Source organism: Lissotriton helveticus, chromosome 5_1, assembly GCF_964261635.1.
Source record: "Lissotriton helveticus chromosome 5_1, aLisHel1.1, whole genome shotgun sequence".
In the NCBI taxonomy this organism is placed as follows: Eukaryota; Metazoa; Chordata; class Amphibia; order Caudata; family Salamandridae; genus Lissotriton; species Lissotriton helveticus.
The window spans coordinates 1,268,601,676-1,268,622,134 of NC_136065.1; the positions used below are offsets into that span (position 1 = coordinate 1,268,601,676).

Here is a 20,459-nt window from a genome sequence, read left to right on the forward strand (position 1 = left end):
ATTAGGTCAGAGGTCCCGGCTCCTTAGGTAGCCCCCTCCATGTTTCCGCCCCATTTATGACATATCCTGTTACGTTTACATCACATGTCTATGTATACGCCTCCTGTTACACCTACTTTCACCCTTATCTTTCGCGACTGTTATTGACCACACCCACTGCTCCGCCTACTGTATTCACTATAATGCAATTGTTTTAGTATATATATGTTGTACATTGTTATTAAAGTTAGCGCGCTCATTCCCTGTCCCCCCTGCAGGGCCCTGCCATCCTGTTCCCGTGCAGGTTGTCCTGTTCCTGTCCTTTATGCTGTATTAAACCTGCAAACTCCTACTACCTCGAATCTTGACTCTTATTTATTGAGCTATCTGTTATTGCTATGTCCAGTCAAACCTAGATCCGGTATTATTTATTTATTATTTATTTATATGCCACTCCTAACTGACCATGAACGGCAAACTACTACCTCTTTAAAAGTCACAAACAGTGCATGTTGTATGCTCAATGTCGGGTAAAGGTGCACCATTTAAATGTGCTTACGGTTGTTTTAAAATATATATTCAGTTGTTTTAAAATATATATTTCTTACTTTTAAGTCTTTTCTAAACTTAATTATCCCTTTGTATTTGAAAGAGGTACATGTGAACCACATTTATGTATGCATGTGTGCATGCATGTGGGACTCAGGGACCCATACAGTAAATACAAAGTAGTTTCCCTCCTGTATCCGAGGACTTTAAGTGGACCTTGTACAGATGTGACAGCAGTTATGATCATTAGATTCACCATAAATTACATTTTCAGGTGATTAAAGTGCTTTGGAATGAGGTATCCAAGAAAGAATAGTCTGCTTTATTGTGTGTTTTTATGAAGTAAAGTGCATTGTGTGAGGTTCAGTTACAAAGACAACACCATTATACTTTTAACAGGCACGTTTTCATATATGTCATTGAATGGAGTAGTTCACTAAGCCTTCCCAATTTTTATGTTCGTGGAACAGGTTGCATACTTCGATGCGTCTTCCTGTTTCTCTGAAGAGGAATGGGCACTTTTGCAGGAATGGCAGAAGAAACTTTGCCAGAACATGATGAAGGAAATTGACCAAGCTTTGATGTCACTAGGTAAAGTTCCATTACCTTTTACGCTGTTGTGTGAAGCATGAGACGTGTTATTTGATTTTATTGTGTGTCAGGATAAATTAATGTCTGTTCTACCACAAAGAATTGCAAGATCCTGATAAACTTATGTTCCAGTGCTAAGCTATGCCAACGTACAGGTCGATATAGTAGCCATTGGTATTAGAGCACAATAGGGAAACTAGGTGGTAAGAAATGTATGTGAGTAGCGAATGTGGGAACTACTTTCATGGATAGATTTATCAAAATGGGCAAGTGGTGGAATCGGGTACAGTTAAGTTCTGTGAGAACACCAGACCCTGAAGTTAAATTGGAGAGAAGAAACATATTGCAAAAAACACAGATTGGCTAAATTAATTGTACTGATTTAGGGCCTGGACTGTTATGCTCATGTACTACCTTCAGATGTCAGATACAACCTCATAAACGTAGATGATGAAATCATATGCCACGCATTGCCATCTTGTACCATGTAAGGTCTTCTACGCCGAAGTGGTACCTTAAGATGCCTAGCAACAGCCACTATATTCTCATATACAGAACTATTTACCAAACTCCAGTTCATATTGCTTCTCAAGCCTTTGTAACCACAGCGATCTATGCCCAGGTGGATCACTGACATAATATCGAATTCACAAATATAGAATTACCAAAATATAGAAGAAAAAATATAGAATGCAAAAATATCGAATTCCTATCTACAAACAGGTAAATACAAAAATATTGAATCAAAAATATAGTTTAAAAAAATATTGTTAGTCAAAATATCGAATTTTTTTAAATGTCTTAAAAGTAATCTAAAATTAATGAAATAATAAATATAACATTTACTATTACCACTTCAGTGAGTGCAACAGTAGGGAAAGCGTTGGATAGCGTAGGGGTAAAAATTACTATTCGATATTAAATTACTTACCTTCAATTTGATATTTTTCACCACTATAGTCTGTCCATTCGATATTTTGTCTATTCTATATTTTGACTTCGATATTTTGGTAATTCTATATTTTGAATTCGATATTTTGTTTTGTTACCTGTGCCTAGGGAGGCTTCATGTAATCAACAGTGCCTTCTAACCCTATTTCCCTACTCAACATCAAAGTTGGCTTTCATGTGCTGAGGGGGTACGGGAAAGAAAGGAGTCCTCTTGGTTGGATGTTTAGCACTCCTTCTGAGTGGCTAACTGTGTCATGAAAGCCTACCATCTTGGGTCCAGTAAGAGCAGTCTTTTTGGCATACTACTCTTCTAACTTGAAGCTGAAGGCACTGTGCAGACAGTTGCCTACTCACGGAGAGCACTCCTCTCCACCTATTTCCATTATGTGGATCCAGACTTCTGGGGTTCATATCTTTCTTTTCATGGCTGATGTAAAGTGCACAGCATTTCAGGGAAGAAGAATTATATTTAGGAAGCTGGTAGAAGGGGTGATGAAAAGGTGGAATTTGAGGAATGCACATAATGCTTCACAGAAGATGTACTAAAGCACCATTGAAACCCCCGGTATCCCTGTTTTACTAACCGCAAATGGTATCCTCATGTCTGGTATCATGTTTACACCTCAGCCCCTCTTTGTTTACCTTCATATTAAAGAACACATGCTTGTGACAATGCATACATTTTCTGTGGAGATTATTTCCATAACTTCTGGTCACTATAAGGCAATGTCGCAATTTTCTGAGGGCCAACAGGTGCATTAAGTTGACCTTTTGATCGCTACATTTAGGGCATCCAGATTTTTCAGTGTTGCCCCCTTCTGTCAGATTATTTTGGCGTAAAGTGAAGTTGATAACATATATAAATGATGAAGGTGTTCATTGGTTGACCGTTAGAACTGTGTTATGAATTCAAGGGAAGTAGCTATATTTGAAGGACAGATAGGAGTCCCCAGGTCTCTTTTCCACTTGTTGTAATCCACCAAATCCTCTAGTGTTACATAATTAATTATAATAGATTTAGGGCGTTGAAAGATTTATATTGCCTATTGGTCTTCAGTGTTAGCAGCTCTATTGACAACTGTCACAGGGAAAAAGTGTACTTGTAGAAATTGTAAGATTCTTTTTAGGAGCATTAATAGAAGAATGGATGTCAAGAAGGCTCACAAGCAATCAAAAACTGATCATGTGCTTAAGTGTTAATAATATTTTGTGCCTCACACTTCAAAATGTGAAGTTTTATAAAATCTGAGAAGGTCTGATTGTCCCAGTCATTGTTTTGCCTTGAAATATCTATAGAGTTATGCTCTTTACAAAAATGTAACCCAAGTAGATAGCACAACTAGAGTCCTCTTCAACCTTCCTGTTCTGTACAATTTGGGAACACATAAAATATGTAGCATATTTTTATAATTACAGAGTTCAGGAAAAATGAGCTGCAAAAATGCAGTTCATAAAACAGTATCACCTTGTTATTCATAATTTCCGCAAATTTGCTGCCTATAGAAACTCAACAAAAAAGTCTGAAATGATGTAATCTCAAACTTCATCTCAAAGAGGTCAGCTACAGCCATTTTAATGTTCTTCATGGCTTCTTCTTACCTCGATAAAGAACATGATGATAGAGTAGGTTACAAAAAGTTCTTCATAAAAGGCATGAGATTGAGCATGATGTAGGAGATGAAGGAATTTGTTTTTTAGGTCTCGCCTAGCGATGCAGCGCCATGCGTTTTTCGCCTAGGCGAGATCTATTGTTGATGACTTGCTTTGCGATGCGGGACAGGATAGGTGCATGCGCTTGAAAGACATCAGCTGTGAATGCATACGGCGGCGTTAGCTGAAGTGGCAGGACAGGACATGTGCACTGCGTGTGCACATGGCGCCCAGACAGCCCATGTGCACGATCACAGCGTCTCTTTCAAACAGCCGATGTGCACCTGCAGCGTCTCTTCTCTTCTCTGGCGATCTCAGCACTTTTGCGCGCTCCCCCACGCTTTCACTTTCACGCGCGAGGCTCGCCTCTCTGCTGTTAAGGCGTGTCACCCGTGCCAGCGCTCAGCGTGCCTGCTGCCTCCTCAGCACAGCCTGCTCCTGTGCCTGCCTCTACAGCACGCGTTCCTCACCTCCTCACTCGGTCTGGGGAACCTAAGCCCACACGACACTGAACTTCATTGCTGGGCAAGGGACCCCAGCCTCTGGTCGCTGTGAACCATCCCGCGCGCCCTGCTGCTGAGCCCCGTGATGGAGGAGGCTGACCTGCTTTGGGAGCGGCTCAGGCCATCACAGTAAGTGCTGCTCTTTGTGTCATTATGTGGCGTGACAGTTACTTACCGTCCGGCACTCTGTGCTGGAGGCGGAGAGCCGGGGCTGCTAATCCTCGCAGAGGGCAGGGGCGCCCATGAGCCGCTCATAGTCTAATGTGGATAGCGCTGTTCTCATGGCAGCTGGTGAACAGCGGAGCTAGTTGGAAGGGAGACGTGCAATATATTATAAAGCCACTGAGACACTTTAAATGTGTCTATAGCTTTAATAAATTCCGAAGGTTTCCATCTTTGTAAATGTACGTTCGTACAATAGCGTTTACCGAGCATCTGATGTAAAGGACTGCCTGAAGGACGTCACTTTAAAAGCAAACATCTGAGCTGGAGTCGAGTGTTGCCAACAGCCACCGCTGGGTCCATGTATATATTTTTTTGCATCAATGTGCTCTGATTTAGGCCGAGATGGGAAATTGCGCATTCTAGATATACTCATTTGTCCAAGATCACCCAGTGCGGCAAAAGAGAGACAGATAGGTTCAGTTTCTATGTGTAAGAGTTTAGCATATATCCGCAGATGCTGCAATGATCTTAATCTTTGATACCCCTGAGTGCTACCACACAGTCACGTTTGCAAGCGTCACACTTGTGGCGGGACGCATAGAGTTTGAAACACGTCTTTCTTAGGCTCAAAGTAACCACGCTGTGTTGGAGTGTATTTTCAGAGCCGTTTTGACAAAGGTGATATTTGAAAACCTTTCTAGTGAAGAAAGAACATACTGCGTGAGTCGCTGTATACTGCGCATGACAGAAAACACACTATAATTTCTTCTAACAAAAGTACGATACAATGTTTTTTAGGTCTGGCCTAGCGACGCAGCGCTTGCGCTGCTCGTTTTTTTTATTGGTGGTGGGAGGGCTGGGGCAACACAGAGGGAGGGAAAGTATATTTTGGAGGGTCAACAGAGGTGGTGAGAAAAAGCAGCCAACGCTGGCCGCATTATAGCTCTCTTTATATTTAGTGTAGAGCAGAAGGCAATACAGGAAAGGAGTTGACTGACAATGGAGGATGAGGGGACAACACGGACGAGAGAGGGAAGAACGTGGACGAGGGAGGGAAAATGCAGAGGGGAGAGGAGGAACACAAAAATGGGACAAGTACAAGAGGGAGCCAGCTGAAAAAGACGTTGTCTGCTAGAGTGTTTAATTATACATTTTAAAAAAACCAAGCAGTGACAGGACACAAGTAATGTGTCCTTGCTCGAAGGGAGGGGCAAACACCGCGGCCAGGGCGACTGACGCTGGAATCTGGGGACCACGGTTCGATCCCCGGCTCCGGCGGCAGGTTAGCCCAGCACCATGTGACTCTGGGCAATAGCTCGCTTAATCTTCCCGACGGCCCCCCAGCGCCTAGAGACCCTTACGGGTGATTGTGCGCTTTACAAATGTGGACTTTACTTTACTTTACTTTACACCAAGAGAAAGGAAACCTACAGCAACTGACCAATAACAAGCATTTGCAATGCAACAGGTCTCACATTTTTAAAATGTTGACGTATTGGTATTGTAAATGACAATGCTTTTTATTACTACAGATTATTAAACACATAAATAAAAGGCATTGTCATTTACAATGTCAATAGCTCAAAAATCTCACAAATGCGAGACCTATTGCATTGCAAATGCTTGTTCTTATTTGAAGCAGTCTATCGGGTTTCCCTGAAAAGGACTAATAGTTTAAATATGTCAGTACAACAGTTTTGAAAGTATATGTTATGCCTAAATAAGTCACAATGTACTCTGAATAAAATGAGTGAAGGAGGAAAGACCAAGCCTTAAGAGTTGTGTGTTCTTGACAAGTAAGGAAAATCCGTAGAGTGAGTGATACTGCTGAGCTAATTTGATGGTATTTGGAGATATAATACTGGTTATCTGTAAAAAGGTCCATATCATCAGCAGATACTGCCAAGCAGTTAATGATGCCTTTGTAGTGCCAAGGAGAAATTCTGGATCAATAATACTGGTTATCTGTAAAAAGGTCCATATCATCAGCAGATGCTGCCAAGCAGTAAATGATGCCTTTGTAGTGCCAAGGAGAAAGTCTGGCATTTGATCAGAGCATAGTTTTAAAAGGCTCCAATTAAAGTCCAGAAAGTATTGATAATAATGTTCATCCCTGCATTGCATCAGATTCACTTGTGCACCTACCAAAACAGATAGATTTGCATATGATTTGTACTGTATAGTAATTGTGTTAATACATCTTTACAAGAAGCTCATCTTTATCACAGGAAATACCACCAAACACCAAAGGCCTTCTCAGCTTCCAGAAGTGTTGTTGCCAGTTAAGCTGCCATGTGTGCAACAATATCCAGTGGTGTGTCATTTGCTGACCTAGTGTGTACTCATGTTGGTCTTTCAATATGAGATGAAAATAGTAGCAGTATATTGTTCACCAGTAGGTTTTCAGTAGATGTTGCTGTTGGAGATCAGAACTGATCTAGGGTGATAATATGCTCCATCTGTTTGATCACTGTTCTATTTTAGAAAGATGGATATGTTTGAATAGGATCAGTACTCAGGAATGTGTCCCACCTCTAGAAACAAGGGTGCGTGTTCTGCATTTGTGAGAAAGTGGCTCTATATATACTGGACCAGAATAAGGTACAGTGTGTATAGAGTCCACAAACCCCAGAGGCATAACAGAGGTTAAAGCCAGGTGTGACCTTACTCTCTAAAAGGGGTAGCTTGGTCGAGCAGTAAGGCAGTACCAGAGGACAGTGTAAAGCATTTGTTGTACACACTGTCCGCAAAAGGTTTCACACACTCCAGGCCAATTGTTTTTATATCAACAGATATAGTTATTTTATTTCTAGAACCAACAGGCATAAAAAATATACTGCTCTTGAATGTTTGGGAGTCCAATGACTACAGCACCGCACAGATCGCATGGGCGACCCTTGGAAATATGGTCGCAAAAAGAGACATTGCTCAGCTTTGGGGATCTCACAGACCGCCCACCATTTCCAAGTGGAAGGAGAACATGGACTGGTGGTGCATGTTCCGGGAGAAGACTGTGTACCTTTCCCGGGGCCGGCCCAGGAAATGGGGTAGGATCTGGTCCCAATGGAACGCTTATCGTGGGAATATATGTACTCCCCGACAGGATGTAAACCCTGATGTTTCTACGTCCCCCTAATTGGCATCCAGCTTTCCTTTATCGTCAATATTTTTATTTGTTTCCTTGTCTGCCCCTTTTACCCCACGTTAATTGACTGCAATACATTTATCTAACTCTGGAGCTCTGCCTGCATGGACTCATGATCATGTAACACTGTACTTTTGCCTTGTGAGTTTTGTTTTTTTCTTTTGTATATTTGTTTGATTTAATAGAAATTAAAAAAAATATATATATATATATATATATATATATATATATACTGCTCTCAATATGAGAGGCCTCAGATGAGTACTTTGCAGAAAGGCAATAAACTTTGGAAAGACAATAGGTACAGGGGTTGCAGTAGGCAACACAATTCTACACACAATTTAGCATTGAGCTCAATGGATTTCCTTATATAAACACAGTTTATTACTTTGTAGATTACTTTGGTAATCCCAGGACTGGCTCCTAGGTTCAGTCCTGGGGTCTAAGCTGAAACCAGTTTAGCAAAATGTTTTAGGTATTGTAGGGATTTTTCAGGAATAAAAATCTATTTTAAAAGTTCACACTTAAAAACTTTTCAACAGAAATCTGGCAATGTTATCCAGTGGTAGAAAATTCAGGTTGCAGGTAAAGTACGATCTCGTTACTTTTGTAATCTAGTACTGGTCTCCTGGGGCCAGCACTGGGGTCTCAACTCAAAACAGGCAAGTAATTACGTTTCAGTATTTCGTATGATTTTTAAAGAATATTTCTACTTTTCAAAAGTAGACAAAATACATTTCATAGAAAAGCAGACAATGGATTCCTATGGAGAAAATACAAGTTACTAGTAAACCCGCTAGGGATTACTTTTGCGTTTCAGCACTGGGCTATAAGGTACAGTACTGGCTCCTCTCCTGATCACAGGTGAGTATTTCGGAATTCGGAAGTCGGATGATTTTATAGGAATATTTCAAGTTTTCAAAAGTAGAAACAGAAGATTTTTCGAGTCAAACCAGTCAATGTTATTAAATGGCAGGTAAGTGAGTTACCGGTTTCCTGGTGAGTGTTTGACTGGTGAGGTTGTGGTTCTGGGCATTGACTCAGGGGTCCCCCAGGGTCAGGTAGGTACAGTTGGTCCACTCTCAGCAGAGCAGGGCTGGCCAGGTGTAGAGGTAGTTAGGCCCAATGTTATCTAATGGGGACGGGGGGCCTCCCGTTGGTGGCTGTTGGCTAGCAGGCCACGCATCTGTGGGAGCTGGGCTCCTGGTCACTTGCTCGGGGCAAAGGGGGAAGCAGGATAGGACAAAGGTGGCACAGCCAGCTGTGCTCGGGCGGCTGGGTGCAGGGTGCTTTTAAGCCGTTGGGCGGTCAATGTTATCCAATGGAAAAGGTCAAAAGGGAACAAAGGCTGCAGGCTCGGGGGTGGAGACTCTCCAGGGGCGACCAGCACATCGAGAAGTAAGTTGGGATCTTGGAGCACAGGTAGGTACCCCAAAGGGGGGCTGTAGGGCGCCGGGTGCAGGGGTTTCTTTGGGTGCTTACCCTCAGCTGGTCGCGGTTGGGGGGCCCTGGTTCTGAGTCTGCAGGCGTCATCAGGTTCGTCGAGGAGGGTCTTTGGGCACTGAACTTCGGGTCCCAGTCGTGGTCTTGGATCACTCGGGCACGGGCCGGGCTCAGCGGGTGCAGACTGGGCTGGTCCGGACCTTCCTGGCTGGCACTAGGGGGGTTGTAGAAGCAGAGCCTCTGCTGATGGGAGTCCCAGTCTTTAAGAGGGTCAAGGCAGGGAGGTTCTATGGTTGTCCCAAGGTTGCTGTCCGCAGGAGTCGCCGGGATTTAGGCAGGCGCAGGTTCCAGGATCGACAGTCCGGTAGGGCTGGTGCCAAGTCAGATGTTGTCATCCTGTTGTTAGCAGCTGCGCGGCGCGTCTTCTTCTTCTTCATCTTCTTTTTTCTTGTGGTATCGGGATCTGAGGAAGGAAGGTTCAGGGAGCCCTTAAATACTGAATTTAGGGACGTTACAGGTAGGGCAAGGGTAGGGACCAATAGGTCCCTGTCCTGGGGTGGGTACACCCCCTAGCCTGCTCCTCTCCTGTGGGAGGGGGGCAGGAGCCTAGCTGGGATTGGACAGGGCTCCCCATCTTCAAGATGGCTGGAGCCCGGGGTCGTGCTTCACCTCGTCTCCCCTACCTGAGGGGTGAGGTTGGCACAGGCTGGCTCACCCCCCTTCCTGACGTAGTTTGTCCCGCCAGTCTTCCCGCCAGAGTGGGGGCCAGAACTGGTGGGGGCCAGTTGCTGGGTACAGCAAATGGTCTGGAGAAGCTCACAGAGACGGCATGCCTTTGAAGCTTCCCCCTGCCCATCCTGGGGGATGAAACCTAGCGCCTCGCCCAGGATGTGCATTGTTGAAGGCCCAGGAGAGCGGGGGCTCTCCACCCAGGGGTCCAGCAACATGTCTGCTGTGTGGCAGCCTCTGCAGCCACTCAGCCCAGACGTGGATTGTAGGTTAGGTTTTCAGAGGGCATCTTTAAGATGCCCTCTGGTAAACTTTATATTAAATCCCACACTCGCATCAGTGCGGATTTAATGTGCGTATAAGTTTGGTACCAAACTTGTCAGTCTTCAGTGTAGCCATTATGGGGCTGTGGAGTTCGTCATGACAACCTCCCAGCACCATATACTCTTGATGGCATCACTGCACTTACAGTGCCCAGGAATAACCCTGGGTACTGTAGGGGCACAGGGCTCATGCACCTGTGCCCACACCTCTGGCATAGGGCACCCAGCTAGAGGGGTGACTGAAGTATGCCAGGGCAGTGGGTTCTGTGGTCATGGCACACAGGGATGTGTGCCATGTCGACTCTCTGTTTTAGTTCGGTTACTTAGACACTTAGCCTGCAAAGGCAGTGTGTGGGTGTCAGAGTACGGGGCCCCTGAGGGTGGCACAATACGTGCTGCAGTCCTCAGGGGTCTTCTCTGGTCACCATGCCCTGGGTACCTAGGGTACCATTTACTAGGGGCTGATAGGTCTACCACAGATTGTATGTCATTTAGGGAAAGGTGACCTGAATGATTTTAATGAATCATTGTTGTGGATGGAAAATGTTTTAAACCCAACAAAAGCATAACTTTGGAAAGATATAGTTTCTACACCAGAACCCAAAGGACTACTGAGTCATCTGAGGAGTTCCTGAGTAATTTAAGACTTTTATGGATATCATTTTATTTCAGCACAATGGCAGATGAAATGATTAGAGATCAAATAATTGTCAACAAAAGAAGTAGGAAAATTCAGGATCAGTTACGAATACTTGGTGGTCCGTTGTTGCAAGGTGCAATCACTACAGCCAAAGCAATTGAACAATCAGAAATAAATATGAAAACGGTTAGTGATGAAAGAAATAAGCAAAATGTGGAAGCGGGCAGTGTTATAAACAAGTAAAAGAATTATAGTAGGGTAAAGGAAACTGAAAAAAACTATGTGTTATGACTGTGAGCTCTACAAACATGACTTCCTACAAAAGTTGTCCTGCCATTGGGGAGTACTGCAAAATTTGGGTAACATTGTACATTTTGGGAGACTAAAAGTAAGTTGTAAAAGCCCCAAAGATGACGGAGGCGGTGTATAGAGATGTAGTGAGGATACCAATGGTAAAAATGAAGAGATTCTTGGATTTGAAAGGGAACACGGTTGTCTGTTAGCTGTAATGGAGATGAGAAAAGCATAATAGAGTAAAAGAAGAAATCAACGAAATATTAAGTCAATATTTGCAGAAGAAAGCTCATTTTGATGGCGGGTTTTGGCTCACAATAGACAATTATATCTAAGGAAAACACTATGCGATCAGCTCAGAAGATTTAGAGTAATCAGATATAAATCCTGAAGCTTTTGAGGAAACTATTAACATTGATGTTTAAAGACAGAAATGCTAGTGTAAAATTATATGTGGCATTAATGGAAATTGATGGATTGTGTTGGAGGGACCATTATGAGTTATTGTGAAAGAGTCTGAAAACAAAAGATTTCGAAGTTAATTTATGTTCTTCGATTCTCACTTCTTTGTCTGTTGTAGTGCATATGTGTGAGCATTTTCTCATCTGGATTTGTCAAAGTGCTCCTCTGTGCACTTATTTGTCTATTCCTGTATGTCTGTGTGCATCTCTTTCTGTAGACCAATCTGTTTGACTCTGTATGCACTTTCATCTGTGGGCCTGTCAGTACTCATGCACATACTGGTTTCACTAGCATTTCCCCTTTCTTTAGTAGGTTTTGCCTCCTTTGGATTGATAATTTTAGCTGTCCATTCCCCCTACATTGATCCTCCTCTCGTTTCTGTAGGATGATCACTAACGTCACTTATCTTTTAATGACAGGCTCGGTGATTACCACTATGGTCTTTTCCTTAAGAGCTAAGGAAAAGCAAAATATGCTCATTACGGACAGCCAGGAGTCTGAAAGAAGACACTCTGTTAATACTTCTCCAAGTAAGTGAAACGTCTATTAAGTCTGATATGATGGAAACGCTTAGAACGACCTTCCCAAAGACATACATTTACCAGCTGACCACATGTCATCAAGGAAACCATTTTCCAGATTTGGGCTATACTTTACCAACCTATTGCATTCAGGGAGTTGTGTTACTGAGAACAGCTATATGAGCAAGCACTGGCAAAGCCAATAGGTCTCACCTACGCAAGAGCTATTGGGTTTGCCAATGTGTTTCAGTCATGTTGTACACCAGCGTGGCTGCTGTTCAGCATGGTAAAAGTTAATGGCATAGAGAAGAGTGGCGTGGAGTGTCATAGAGTAGAATGGCAAAGAGTGGAGTAGTTTCGTAGAGTGGAATGGCATAGAGTGTTGTGTAAATGTAAATGTAAATGTATTTCGATTTATATAGCGCACGAATCACCCAGGGGTCTCAAGGCGCTTGCTTAGGGAACCCGTCCTGGTATTCCCCTGTGAGATACCCCGGCAGGGTATTCACAAGGTGAAAGCCAGGCATCCCGCCGCGAGGGGCCGTAGTGGAGATTAAGCAAGCTATTGCCCAGAGTCGCAGAGTGTGACCCCGTGAGACGAGTAGGCACCGGAGCGAGAATTGTCAAGTCCGTGGAATTTTTGAGCCCGAGACCCGCCGAGGCGGGGAATCGAACCCTGGTCCACGGCTGATCTCAGCTTCCGGGTCTGCCGCCTCTAACCACTGAGCCACGCTTCTCCGTATTGGAATGGCATAGAGTGGAGTGACAGCGTGGCGTAGGGTGGAGTGGCGTAGAGTAGAGTTGACTGGCGTAGAGTGTATTGGTGTAGAATGTTGCTGAGTAAAGTGGCTTAGAGTGCAATGGCGTAGAGCGCAGCAGCATAGAATTCAGCAGTGTACAATGCAGCGTTATAGAATGCAGTGGCGTACATTAGAGTGTTGCATAGTAGAGTGCAGTGGTGTAGAGTGGCATAGAGTGCAATGGTGCAGAATAGAGTGGCATATAGTGCAAGGACGTAGAATGGTGTAGAGTAGAGTGCCATAGAATGGCGCAGAGTAGAGTGGTGCAGAGTAGAGTATAGTGCTATAAAGTGTAGTGGCATGGAGTGTGGTGTTACAGAGTGAAGTAGCGTAGAGTTCAGTGGCATAGAGTGAAGTGTTGCAGAGTAAAGTGTTGTAGAGTGCAGAGTGGAGTAGAATAGATTGGTGTGGAGTAGAGTGCATTGGTGTAGAGTGGAGTACAGTAGAATAGAGTGGTGTAGAGTGGAGTGCAGTGGCATAGAGTGGGCTACAGTGGGCTTGAGTTGAGGGGCATAGAGTAGAGTAGAGTGAACTGGTGTAGATTACATTGGCGTAGAGTGTTGCAGAATATAGTGGTGTAGAGAGCAGCAGCATAGAATTTAGCAGTGTACACAACCGTCATAGAATGCAGTGACATAGATTGAAGTGGTGCATAGCAGAGTGCAGTGGTGCAGAGTGGAGTGGTGCAGGATACAGTGGCTTAGAGAGCAGTGGTGTAAAATACAGTTGCGTGCAGTGGTGCATAGAGTGCTGTGACATAGAGTGGTGCAGAGTAGAGTGACATTGAGTGCAGTGGTGTAGAGTATAGTGTTAAGAGTGCAGTGTCATAGAGTGAAGTGCTACAGAGTGCAGTGGCATAGAGTACAGCAGTGAAGAGCAGAGTGGCTTAGAGTTCAATGGCGGAGAGTGCAGAGTTACAAAATAGAGTGTTGCAGAGAGCAATGGCATAGACTAGAGTGGTGCAGAGTAGAGTGCAGTGGCACAGAGGAGTGGCGTAGAGTGCAGTTGCGTAGAGACGATTGTTTCAGAGTAGAGTGAAGTGGCATAGAGTGGAGTTGTGCTGGATAGAGTGAGGTCGTGTGGAGTGGTGCATGGTAGAGTGCAGTGGCATAGAGTAGAGTAGCGTAGAGTAATGGCTTAAAGTGGTGTAGAGTGCAGTTGTGCAGAGTAAATTAGAGTACCGTAGAGTGAATTGGCTTAGAGTGCAGTGGCGTAAAGTGAAGTGTTGTAGAGAGGTGTAGAGTGGAGTGACTTAGAGTGGAATTGCGCAGAGTGGAGTGGTCTATACTGGAGTGGTGTAGATTGCATTGGCATAGAGTAGAGTGGTGTAGAGTAGAGAGGCGTAGAGTGCAGTGGCATAATTTAAATAGCGCAGAGTGCAGTGGCATGGTGTAAAGTGGATTGGTACAGAGTAGAGTGCAGTGGCGTGGAGTTGAGTAGAGTAGAGTGGAGTGGCATAGAGTAGAGTAGAATATGCATGGTGTGGTAGCACACTTCCATTACAGACAACACATATTCAATTGAAATCACCATTATATTTGCAGACATACAGTTTCACTGATTAACGTGTACCGCACAAATACAATAACGAGTAGAAATGTCATCACCTAGTGTATTGATTTGTTTTGATCATTTGTTTTCACAACACTTCAGATTTACCAAAATATTTGCTGCATTTGGGCTTTTCTAATTCTGAAATGTCTGCACAGCTCATTTACAGACATTTGAAATTTGTTGTATGCTAAAAAACAAATAACATCCTACAGCACTCTCTGGAGCAAGCATGATTGTCACAGAGAATGAAAAGTAAACTCCAAGCTCCCTCAAAGAACAAGCCTGACATTTGACCACTGTCTTTGAATGCATAGCAAATGTGACAAGATACAAACAAGATTTAAAGGCCTTTGTACAGATATCGAGCACTGATGAATGAATAGAGTAAATAGGGTTTGGACAAAGGAAGGAACGAACTGGAGCTGGACAGCCTAAAAGAAATCGAAAGCAAGCAAAGGTGAATTACAAACCACAACGCCAATGGTAAACAACAGGTGGAATGCATTCCCAGGAAAGCTTTTCAAATGTCCTCATGTTGTTATTAGCAATTTAGACAGCTGTGCTGTTTGGTAGAATTCAACCTAAAATGGAAAACCCAAGACTGAAACATGTCGCTGATGACATGAAGTAGTTGGGTGAGCAAACACAAAGAGATGATGGACGGAGTGCTGAAACTTTTCAGACACTCACCCCCAGTCACAGATTTGGGTTGAAACCATCATTGATCTTTAGCTCAATTCACCACCCCAGTTCAGACTAGGCTATTTGCAAACCCTGTGCCTCATGGGAACAGTCCAGCCCCAACTGCCATGCCAGGTTCCCTGGACCGGAAACAAGCATCCTGGTACCGGCTTGGTGGTAAAACCCCTCATCAGCCAGGCTAGCTTCAATCCAGTGGCAAAGTAAGCAAGGGACCCACGTCTGGCCATACCCTGCCAACTTAGGGCGAACAAAGCAAACACAAGGAGATGATGGACGGAGTGCTGAAACATTTCAGAAGTGGTTTGGTAACAGAAACACATTTACTCATGTAGCAACATATACATTCATTCTCAGACATAGAGGTGGAGAAAGGAAAGCAAAAATCATCAACAGATGCACAGGTGCACAACACATGCATACATGTGCACATACAGTAACCACGAGCATGTAGAATCAGCCAGAGCCCACACTGGTACAGACTTGGGGCCTTTTATTCTTATGTTTTTTGTTATCTTTTGTGTAAATGTAGGTTTTGTTTTTTTATTCTCAAAATATTCCTCGTGTACTCATGAAAAGCTTCAATACTCTCAACTTTTTAGGGTTACTTACAAGCGTCCTCATTTAAACATTTATATTAGTAGCAGATGTACATTTATCTATGCATAAATACTCAGAAAATGCATTTATGGTTAGTTCTTTTTGCCTTTTTCTTTATTTTCTCCATGAGTAAAATATTTTTCCCTTTGACGAAACACCTACATTTACACCCCCAGCAATTTTGGAGTGGTCCTTCCATTCCCAACCTGGTTAGGGCTTACTCCTGCCTATGACAAGTAAATGCTTGTAGATCAGACACTTTACAACAGATCGGTCCCTTTATGGAAATAGGTCAATGAAGACCGAGAGGCAAGCTTATTAGTCTGAATTGTAATAATCAAGAAATAACCTATGGGCATCAACACATCCAAGAGTTGCTTTTATCATTTAAATCAAGTAATATGTGGATTTTCAATCTTAATATGCTTTTGATTCACTCACTTTGACCCTCCTTCATGTCAAGCTACGTATGCTACAGAACAACAGGTGGCAACCGCAGACCTCTAGTAGTGGAGCTGGGGATTTCAATACCATTTCCCAACTAAGTAATGACTAGACAACAATCATTAAAGAAGAGGACTTGGCCCGAAGATTGCCTGTTTTAACTACGATGGATATTAAAAATCATTTTAGTATGGGACGCCAGTTAACCCTGTTAACACTAATTCACGATCTGTGAGTCGCTAATGTCTGGTTCAGATCTGATCCCACTAGGCACTACACTTTTAACAACAACATTAATAAAAGCTTAGTTGATTATGCACCATTGGACTAGCCTAGTTGGAGCTCTGTGGTCGACATGAAAATAGAGGAGTGCCCAGAACGTTACCACAACCTCTTTATTCTGAATCTGTTACCATCGACATTGGTTAAAGGCTGTAACAATGTGTATGTTGTCAACAACCATAGGAGGCTAACATAGGAAAAGATTGAGCTAGGTTCTACCTTACCACTAATAACTCATTTTGTAACCACTATTTTGAAGATAGCAAATTTCCCAAGGCTATAGCGGCATCATTGCCTAGAACCAAACTGCATTCTTGAGTGCATAGTGCATTCTTTTTTATCAAAACCTGCCTCCAGAAGAAGGGCCATCTACTCAGAAGGTAAGGAGTGCAAACTAGCAATATTATCAATGCTGTTTGCTTAGAAAAAAAATATTTGATGGGACATAACAACAAAAGGAAAATATAACAGATTGCTGCTGAATTAAGAGAAGGCATCATGGGAAAATAGTAGGTGGCAAGATCACCTTGGGGTGGAGCGCATTAGAGATGCTCGTTTTTTATGGCATATCATTGCTTGCAAAGGCAAGCAAGCTATCTTAAGGGCAGAAACATATATGACTGAAGGTCACTGGTGGTTTGCCCACTTTTTGTCTCTATATTCTACTCCAGGACCATGAAGTGTAAGACTTCCACACATCATTGCATAGTGGTGAATTGACTGTTTTCCTTAAATTACATTTTACACACAGGTAATGGGCAAAAGAGAGGAAAGGCCCCCTGGTCTTCATAGGATACCAGCTGACCTGTATAGATCTGATCCCATTCTTTGGGGCAGATACAAGACTTCTTTGCGTATCACTATTTTAAATAGGGATCTCCTAACTCTGACCCTTTTAAGAGCAAAAATAGTGCCTCAGTACAATAAAGCCAACAAGAATGACCCCTCAAACTATTTCCATTAAGCCGGATAGACCCATCTACAACATTTATCACTCTGTCCAGGATCGAGCATAATAAGATACTTTCACACACCTTTAGAAAGAGTGTGTTGTGCTGATGAGGGAATCACTTTATGTGGAGTTTGTGGCTCTGCGGTCTGACTTGGTAATGTTCCCAGGCATCTGTTATGATTCATAATTTGGGTCTCCCACTTATCTCTTGCACATTCATGAAAGGGTGCACAATGAGACTTTTGCTTCAGTGTGCTGAAGGCCTTGTGTTAGGTGAGATTGGAACTCCCTTGTTTGCTGATGACACCTTAAAGATATCCAGTGGCCTGCAAATGCTACTAGATAAATCAACGAGATCTGTATCTTAAAGGGCTTGATTATTAACATCACTAAAACAAATCTAATGATATTTAAATCGTATATAGAGCTCAAGAACAGTTTTAAAATGGACAACTTTTCCCCTTAAGCTGGTGTACGAATTTACATACCTGGGCATTGTCAATGACATTCGATATGTAATGGAAGAAACTTAGATTTTTTGGGGGGATTTATTTTTATTGTACCACAGTAACACAGATATAACACAACAAGAAAGACACCGACTTAAATATCATACATTTACAAATTCATATGGTCGTGAAAAACACCCCAAATACCTTAACCGATCTTGCGTTTCTTGACCCCCTTTACAGAGTATAAACTAAATTCTAATTGGAATAAATTATAAATTTGCCCCCGCCAACATTCAAAAGAAGGAGGTTCAGATTGTAACCAGTCGGTGGCGATACATAATCGGGCAATCGTCATTGCAATAAAGATCAGATATCAATGTTTATACAAGAGGGAGCCCTTTTCAAACTCAGGCCCAATTCCCAGGAGCCTAATAACATAAGTATACATATCGGAGTCCCAATAATCCTGGTCAGGAAGTTCTCAATTCCATGAATATATCTCGTTAATTTACAGCAACTGAAAAAAATATGAAGGCTATCCGCCATATCAACCCCACACCGAAAACATTTGCCATCATGCCCACCCCCCCACTTCAACATGTGTGCTGGCGTGTAATACAACCTAAAAATAGTTTTAAAGCACTGAACTTTCAGATTGGCGGACAGTAGAGCTTCCCTGGTTCTTGTAATAGCAGTCTCTATGCGTAAGTTATCGACCCCTAGTATCGTGGACCATTTAAAGTTATGTTTTTCTAAATCATCCGCTCTATGAGATAATAATATCTTGTATAGCACCCCAATCTTCTCTTGCTGCCTGACAGCTTCAACAACGAAATTGGGTGCGTCTGAAACATTTCTCCGATTTATAAAATCTCGATTTTGAAGAAATTTTAAAAAATTGAGAATTTGATAAATTATACTGTCACCCTAAATCTTCATAAGACATAAGGGGTCCACCAGCCACAAAGAAATCCCCTAATTGAAGGATGCCCTTGGTCCTTCATCCAAGAGCTACACTGTCCGTGAAAATAGGGGGAAGAATTTTCACTGCATTCGTAGGAGTGTATTGAGAAAGTTTCTCCAATGAACATAATTTCCGAATTCTCTTCCAAACCTTGAAAGCAGAATCTAGAACTTTAAATCTGGTTCGCTTGAAGTAGCTACCATCAATTTCTTTAAAAAAACATTGTCGGGGGGGCGTGGCCACGATGGCGTCGGAGTAGGACGCTTTCTCGAGCCTCTCCGGCGCTGGATCTACATAGCACCGAATAGCGGGGTCCCGGGGGTGCTGCCCGGTATCAGTGGACAGGCGGAGGCTGCCGACCCCTGGAGGAGTGTTCCGGTGCCGCCGACGGGTTGAATTAGAGCCTGGGGAACCCGTCGGAGAGGAGGAGAATCGCGGCCTGCGAAGCGGCGGCCTTGCGTATCCCGGGGGCCGCCATAGCAGTGAGTGGTGCCTGCAGTGAGAGGTGACGCCAGAGGCGGGTGATCCCGCGTCCCCTATTGCGGGGGCTGGGTGCTGGCCACACCGGTCGTGCTACTAGCAGCGGGAGTGGATCGAGGACTGCATAGACGACCCGGCTGGGTGTGGCGGGAGCGCGCCGGAGACTACGGAGCGGAGCCGACCTGAGGCCAGTGCAGCCGCGGTCTTGCATGACCGGTGAACCGGCCCGGATTGATTGGACGGCGCTCGGCCTGGCGGGGAGAGTGTTGAGAGCTGGTGGCCCCGCATCGCCGCTTACAAGATCAGCGGATGTGCCCTGCCTATTGTGGCCCTGCCTCCTGAGGAGTTGCCTGCCGAGGCGGGTCAGTGGACGATCCCGGCTCTATTAGCCGGCGGCGGCCGGGCGTAGCGGTGGCTCAGTGGGCCGGGACCGGCGGGGGGTCCTGTCAGGGAGCCCCTGAGTGGAGCAGCTTTTGCACCAGTGGGAGCAGGATGTAGCGGTGCAGTGGCAGTAAGGCGAGACGCTACCCATACGGAACTGGCCTAGTGCGGGCCCTGGACCTCGGAACTGCTGTGGTCCTCGTCAGCGGCGCCCAAGGCGACGAGGCTACTGCCCGCCCGCGTGCTGGACCCCCCTTGCGACTGCGCAGGTGGCGCCATTTTGGAGGGGCCTTGCAAGCGGCCTTTGGCGACCAGGTCCTAACAGTTCTTGCACTTGGCTTCTGCGGGGGCACTTGCTGTGGAGGGGTCACGCTCCTTGGATTGGGAAGCACCCCGGGCACTAGCGGCACTGGCGGGTTGTTGCTCGCCCTGGGGAGGGTGAGGCCGCTTTGCTGACGGGGCGTACCGGAGTGGAGAGACGCCGGTCGGAGAACTATCTCCCAGCTGCGGCTATTCGAGCCTTGTGACGGAGGAGCTGCGGCCACTCGCGGCCATGTCCAACTCACAGCGAAGGGGGGGGAAAACGCCGAAGGATGGAGCCTCCAAGTCATCGCAGCAGCCAGCGTCGCCGGGGGCCAGCGGTTCCTCGAGACAATCAGACGACGAAACGCCTGCGACTAAAGCATTCATGAAGGAGCTCTTCGCCTCTATTAAGGATGACATTTCTGAACTCCGTACTCAGTTGGCCTCGGACCTCCGGGAGGTGCGGAGGGACGTGGATGGGATTGGTGAGAGGGTGGCGACGCTAGAGGATCACGACCTCAGCATGGCGAGTGATGTACATCAGCTCCAGCAGGACGTCCTACGCCTCACGGAACAGAATTTGGATCTGCAGACCCACGCAGA

General features: G+C 44.6%; 1 protein-coding gene across 4 annotated transcripts in view; it reads left to right on the forward strand.

Moving 5' to 3' along the window:
• The window catches only part of LOC144755284 (uncharacterized), a 173,851-nt gene that overhangs the window by 28,035 nt on the left and 125,357 nt on the right, over positions 1 to 20,459 (forward strand). For all 4 annotated transcript variants that reach the window (XM_078644061.1, XM_078644064.1, XM_078644062.1 and 1 more), the window contains exons 2-3: positions 999 to 1,119; positions 11,844 to 11,954. In XM_078644061.1, the coding sequence (XP_078500187.1) occupies positions 999 to 1,119; positions 11,844 to 11,954 (232 nt within the window). The remainder of the gene's footprint in view (positions 1 to 998; positions 1,120 to 11,843; positions 11,955 to 20,459) is intronic.